The following is a 7,129-nucleotide window of genomic DNA, read 5'->3' on the forward strand; positions in this document are numbered from 1 at the left end:
ACAACCAGAAAGTGAGTTTAACTATCAGTAAGTTGCACTGCACAGTAAATTAACAGCATGCAGATATGCTGTTTATTTTTCCAAAATAGGTATAAAATATATACAGCACTTAGAAGCCAGAGACAGTGATCATATCGCCCTAAGTGGAAATAACATTAAGTTTTCAGTTACAAATTTCCAATTTTATGAAGAAATTAAATAAGAATGGCATATATTGTTTTAGTTTGAGGACACAAAAAAGGAATCCGCAAATCGATCTGGAAATGTTGTCCTTTTGGGACTTTTATTTAGAAATTTTTCCATCGCAAATTCAATGGTTACAAGGAAATGACAAGGCTCTGAATCACCATGGCAACAGTGTGAATTCCCAAATACCCACCGTACCCGAGACATGACAGCTGGTCTAAGAGCTTTCATTTCCTGCCGGAAACAGTCAATGTTTAATGGAATATAAGGCCGCCAATGTTTCTCTCCCTCTCAAACTTCACGTGTTTGTTTTGCTTTTTTTTCAATCAATGTAAAGTCTCTTGGAAGTATTTTCCATGTTCACTCGGTTCATACAGAAACAAAAAAATAATGGGCTAATTACAAACAGGATGTGGCGAAATAGTCCGTTCATATGTCTTGGTTCACCCGTCCCACTCCGTGAAGCCGCAACTTCTGTACTGAATCCTCTAGTCCAGTTTGAAGTTCCTCTATAACAGTGATACCTCTGACCTGTGCAGTCTCTTAACGCGTCATCCTCCTAACTTTAACATCTGCAATGTCCTTCATGTCATCACACCTACGAAGAAACAGGGAAGTAAACCATAAGTGCATCAGTCTCTTCCCACCCCGCTCACTTCCTCAGACATCCCAAGTTTTCTTTTTTTCCTTTCGCAATGTTGTAAATTCGTCATGACAGCAGTAAGTGACGGGGCAATAGAAGAGCGTTTTTGGGGTGTTGCAGATGGAAGATGATGTGGTTGGAGCGGTGGACGGCAGGGCTAGAGGCCTATAGACTGCAGGGTTTGTCTCTCGGCGCTGTTGAGGTGGCCTGAGAACATGCTGTAGCACGGCTGCTGGGCAAACTGTGTCAGGAAGTCTGTCAGGTAAGCCTGAGGAGGAGAAAGATGATACAGTGCAGCAGTTAAATATGATGCTATCAGTGTAATCAGGTGATAAATCCTGCAGAAAGAATTCCTCCATCGGGTTAGTCAGAGCACAAAAAGAACAGCAGAAAGACTAGTTGGAGCAGGTATGAAGACAACACAAAAACAAAGGTTACACAGGCAGGAAGCCACTCATCAATCAAAGCACAAAAGCTAAAAAGCCTCTACCATGGAGGGTAAATTACTACACTTTCAATGTTTAACTGAATATAAATTTCATATTGTTAATTTATTCATTTTCATTTTAATTAATTTCTGTTTTTAAAAACAAAATTATTTTCATGCTTTTACCCCCTCCACTTTAAAAAAAAAAAGTTTACCATTTTTAGCTTCTTTATAAATACATTTGCAGCATTTTTCCTTTTCTATGTGATAGTTCTTATATTTATAGCTATTTGTTTTAGCTTATCTACAGTTTCTAAAGAAACAACCAATTTAAGGCAACTTAACCAAGTATGTATGTGTAGTCTTATGGAATCCAACACAATCACAGCATTTACATTCCCATTAGCATCCCAAATTTGATCACATTCAGGATACGATATGTACATGGAATACAAGAAATGTGACTATTCATATCACTGTATACACAGATATGACAGTATCCAGGTCTTTGATCATGTGTTCTCATCATCTCAGTCACAATGATCTTTATTTGACTGTTCACAAAAGGTTTTTACATGCCACACTAACCCGGTTTTCTACTGGATTTTTCCAGGTAGCAGATACATTTTTAATAAAATTAGGATCAGCCTTTATTCAGGTTTTTTTTTTTTAAAGATCAGAATAAGATGTTTACATGTGCAAAGTATAACCACGATCCACCAAGGATTTGGATTTGTAACCAGAACACTACTGCACACTCACAAAACACACTCAGTGTCTACTTTAAGAATATTTAAAACAGTATAATCCTGAAAAACTCAACATTATAAACTCTGTAAAACACAAATTTATAATAATAATAATTTTTTTAAAATGCATTTGTGAGTGCCCAAGGTCGATTTACAAGAAACAAATACAACAAAACAGATAAACACTATACATACATAAAACTATGTATTAAAACACTATGGTCGAGCTGCAATTTTAATTATGTAAAAGTATTTCTGCCGCTGAGCTTAACTTTTTATTGCAAATGCGTCACTGTTCATTCAATGAATCATAACAGGGAGTCTAATTACGCTGCAACTGAAGTTTGTTTGTATTATTCAGGGTGAGAGTTTATATGATTATTTGACTATAAAGAAGATCAGGGAAAAACGCAGTATTTTAACATTTTTACTTGATGAAGCAGTGCTTTGATATCCTGCCAATCTGTTCCCTCTGTTTTAAACAGAGTTTACCTATTTAGCTTGTTAGGCCAAATCTGCTTAAGCTACAGGCATGTTGTTAAGTTTGCATTTATTCTCCAGGACACACAGTGCAAACAACATCCAGAAAGCAATCTTGCACGGCCAAATAACAGTTGGCTATCCACAGCTGAAAGTGCAAATTGCATGCTTCAGTCTTTAAGGCTAATCCACTAAGGCTGGCAACATTTCACCCTAAAGCCCCTTTATAATTGGAGCATCTTCTGATGTGATTTGACATTCTAGGGCAGGAAACTCTCTTACGTTGGCAAAGACGATGGCTGCTTCTTGCCATTTCCAAACCACACACACAGGAAGAATGTGTTATCAACCACCTTGTTGTCCGATTGATGCTTACATTTAAAATAACTGAAGTGAATTCATACGTTTAGGAGACTTTACCTGCAGATCAATCTGATATATAGGGTCTTTCAAGGCATCTGGATCGTCCTCCTCATCATCCTCATAATAATCATCATCTGTTAAAAAAATAAAATAAAATGCAGAGGGATATTTGGAAAACTTAATTTTGTGTGCTGAAAAAGTAATCCAGAGTAAACACAGTAAGAAACACGTATATACGCTTAAAAGAAGCACTGAAGACAGGAATAGTTGAGACACTCGGGAGATACTAGTACCATATTTGTTGGAGGCGATGAGATCAGAGAGCAGCTGCCCTGCCAGCCCTTCATCTTCATCATCATCCTCCCCCTCTTCCTCCTCCTGTTCCTCCCACATACCGCTGGAATCTGAGAGGAACACAAACAACAACTGGCTACTGAAATGTCTGATATCCCAGTCTTTATTTTACAGGCATGGGACCGAGCAGTTTCAACTGAAAACAAAGCAAATCTGCAATCTTTCAGCAAGTCAGCAGGCTTTATCTGGCAATTAACAAAAACCAAGAGAGACCATCACACTTTCTTGTCGAGAAGTTTTTCTCACTACTCCTCAGCAGGTAGTCATATCACAGCATCAGGACACCAACTCTTCTCCCTTTATATGTTACAAGACTATCAGGGGTTCTTCGACTTCATTGTGCTGCAAACTTATTAAAACCAGTCCAACAACCAATAATCATGACCAAAAGTTGACTGATTGTTACCAATTACATTTTGTTTAGAGTCAAGTCCAATATAGAAATGATCATGTAAATGTCCAACAACAAACAGACAAATGTGGTGGTCAGAGAATTTCTCCCAAGGTGCGAAGGCCAGACGTGTGATCCTGTTAATGGTGTTTACATACCTCAAAAGAGCAACAGATGGTTCTGACTAAAGAGAACCAGCTTAATGAGTGTAAGTGAAGCCTTTAAACCATTTCTGCTCACCTTGGCTCCAGTCTGCTACGTTCGCTCTGCTGGCGTTCGCCTCCACCACCGTCGACAGCTCATTAATGATCAATTTAAAAATCTTCACTAGCAAAGGAATGTTGGTCCAACGCTCTGGGTCTGTTGAGTCCAAAGACACAAGATTGTAAAGAACTTGTTAAATCTTTACACATTCAACCATGTCTCAACTCGTAAATAATTTTCTATCCTGCACTTTGTAAAGCAACACAATCAAGTAAAGAGGCAAATATTTTACAGTCTTACTCTTGGCAGATTTGGACCGTGTTCGGATGCCATCTTCAGGGCTGTACAGTTCTTCTCCCTTCACCACAATGTCTTGGAGACGTTTGTCATCTGTATTGAGGCCATGTTGCAGCAGCTTACAGAGCGCCACCGTGCTGGAGGAAGAAAAAGGCAAATATGGCAAATATGGCACAATATAACTGACGTCAAGTTCTTAAACCAGGTCCATTCAGTGTCAATGAGCTGCAGAGCTACAGCTTAAAAGGAGGGGCTGTGTTACACCAGGTTAATATAAGATGTTTCATCTGACCTCATTCAGTGGCTTAAGTCTTTAAAGCTTTTCAATTGTGTGCACAAGCTGTTATACAGGAGGGAGAGATGCAATAATGGGTTAAATATAGAGAAGATGGTTTAAAATTCTTGCCTTAAAGGCATTCATAGTGATGCGCTTATTTGTACACAACAAACGGTGCACAAATTGTATAAATTATAGAAAAACTGAGAAAGTACAAATCCTTCCAACATACAGATGGTCAATCACTGTGTGACGTGGGCTGTGAATGTTGGATTGCTGGTTTAGGAAAGTTACAAAAACCTGCAAAACCATGACTAATGTAGTTTCTCTCCTCAACTCAAATTAACGATTGATGCAAAACTAAATAGTCAGGGAAAAATGTGATAAATTAGCTTTTACTCTCTTTGCTTAGGTGGTAACACTGAGCGACTACAGTCTAAATGAGCCTGACATCAGAGGGAAGTGATTGATCATTGGCAGTCACAGGCTCCGACCACTTCACTAGTTTTTTTGAGCACATTTGATTGAAGGCTAAACTCAAATATTACTGCAGTGGTTTTCAGTGATGCACAATGTGAAGCAGTTGCGTTCGGATATAAAATGATCCAAAAAAAATCAGCCTGACCTGACTTTACCCTCGTACTGTCCATAGAAAAGGTGCTGCCTGCTCATCCACTCTGTCATGACGAACTCCAGGGCAGGTTTCCCTGTCGGCCCTGGCAGACTGCACAAGAACTCCAGCAGCGGTTCCAGCTGAGAGTGAACCAGGTGTGCAAACACCATGATGAGAGACTACACAGAAAGGTAAGGAGGAGAAAAAGTGAGGTGGTGGAGGTAACAGATATAGCAAATGAATACAAAAACCCAGGTTATAAAACACAAGACAGAATGATTCAAGCTCTGTTCTCTTTGCAATATCCTGTAACACATATTGATTACAGAATTAATAGTACACAAAAATACATTTTGGTTTTGGCAAAAACAGGCAGTACAAAACATTAAACTGCTACCCATTTTCTGCTTTTCTTTTTTTGATGTTTACTGAACAGCATGGCTGTCTTTCTTCTAAAAAGTCTGTACTGCTGCAACTGTCTGGTGTTTTTGGGGAGACTGGCCTTCACTATCATTAGCAGACTAATAATAGAAAAAGTAAAAGTAAATTAATATAAATATTTGCTTAAATTGAAAAATAGTAAAAAAAAAAAAAAACAACAACAACAAAAAAAATACAATCATTCAGTGTGGCATTTAAAAAAGAACTGTGCTTTAACTGTACTATATTTGCATTCAACAACAAATCCATTATGGACAGTGTGTTTGTTTATATTGTTATGTTATATTGAATTGTGGGCTGAAATGTGGATGAGAGAAACCTTTAAACTGGGCTTGATTGCTTCCAGTGTGTATTTAAGACTTTGTTCTTGACAAGAGTGTATGATCGCATATTTGCTGTTATAAAAACACCTGAGCTGTTCATTGCTTTGGCCTCGTCCAAATTATAGTTGAAAAATGATGGACCTGTGTTTGGCCATCGTCACTGTAGTTATCAGAGAAATCAGTGTTCCTAAGCAGCAGAATGTATCGACTCAGAGGCTGCTCTGTGCACTTGGGCGGAAGTGACAAAAATGTTCTCCACATGCAGTGGCTGCATTCTTTCGGTACACATGCATGCCAAATCGAAAGGCCCGTACTTAAAATATTTCATTACAAATACATGTATAGTTACACCCCTAATATAGATTACAACCTTTCCTTCCTACCTGCATAACACTCAGAGTCTCAGCCTGCTGCATCTTGCTCAGAATCGCTCGGAGGATCTGGTCCAGCTGCTCCCCGAGCTCAGTTCCCGCCCGAGAGATCAGAGTGGACACCAGCCTGCCCACGAAGGCAGCCGTGAACTCGGAGGTTCGGGGGTCCAGCAGCTGGTTGACCACTTGCATGACGTACCAGAGGCCGCTGTTTCCCTGCTCATCCCTCCACTGGGCAACCTGCTCGAGGGCGACCGAAACGTACGCCCGCAGACACTCACCGCCGTTCTGGAGAGACGAGGAAAGAGGCAACATTTGGAAAAATTTACTGAGTAAATCAATAACTACATACTTTATACTTAATCAGTACTGTGGCAATTTTTATTCGATATATCTTGTATTAGTAAGGGAAAAATTTCAAAATCTGGCAACTAAATCGTTACCAAACAATTTCTTCACCAATATGTTTGTAAAGGTGTGTAATAACATGCCTTAAAATGTTGAAGTTCAATTCCCGTGGGAAACCTTAAAAAAACCTGCTCAAGTTAGGATACCGAAAACCGATTGACGAAAAATCGATTTTTTAAAATCTGGCCTTAAGTAACTTATGAGGGGACAAATCAGGGCTTTTTCATGATTCTGAGTTGATTGCTAGCATTTATATTTCACCACAAACACTTCTTTGTTGAAAAAGGCCACACTCACTTTTACATTTACATTCACAATAGCTTACATTTCACATCCTTATACACTGCTCAGAAAATACAGGGAACACTAAAATAACACATCCTAGATCTCAATGAATGAAATATTCCAGTTGAAAATATTTATTAATTACATGGTGGAATGTGTTGAGAGCAAAATAACATAAAAATGATCAATGTAAATCAAAATTATTATCCCATGGAGGTGTGGATGTGGAATGAGGTGGCGAATGTTCTCCTGAGGGATCTCCTCCCAGACCAGGGGCCTCATGTACAGAGGGTGCGTACGCACAAACACTTGGTGTA

General features: G+C 39.0%; 1 protein-coding gene across 1 annotated transcript in view; it reads right to left on the minus strand.

The window, feature by feature from the left end:
• Positions 1 to 252: 252 nt before the first annotated feature.
• The window catches only part of ipo9 (importin 9), a 35,939-nt gene continuing 29,062 nt past the window's right edge, over positions 253 to 7,129 (minus strand). Inside the window, exons 18-24 of the mRNA XM_008279840.1 lie at positions 6,132 to 6,407; positions 4,997 to 5,163; positions 4,098 to 4,231; positions 3,834 to 3,953; positions 3,142 to 3,252; positions 2,906 to 2,982; positions 253 to 1,097 (exon numbers count right to left, since the gene is read on the minus strand). Coding sequence (XP_008278062.1) covers positions 987 to 1,097; positions 2,906 to 2,982; positions 3,142 to 3,252; positions 3,834 to 3,953; positions 4,098 to 4,231; positions 4,997 to 5,163; positions 6,132 to 6,407 — 996 coding nt within the window. The 3' untranslated portion in view covers positions 253 to 986. The remainder of the gene's footprint in view (positions 1,098 to 2,905; positions 2,983 to 3,141; positions 3,253 to 3,833; positions 3,954 to 4,097; positions 4,232 to 4,996; positions 5,164 to 6,131; positions 6,408 to 7,129) is intronic.

This window comes from Stegastes partitus, unplaced genomic scaffold, assembly GCF_000690725.1.
Source record: "Stegastes partitus isolate 25-593 unplaced genomic scaffold, Stegastes_partitus-1.0.2 Scaffold171, whole genome shotgun sequence".
In the NCBI taxonomy this organism is placed as follows: domain Eukaryota; kingdom Metazoa; phylum Chordata; class Actinopteri; family Pomacentridae; genus Stegastes; species Stegastes partitus.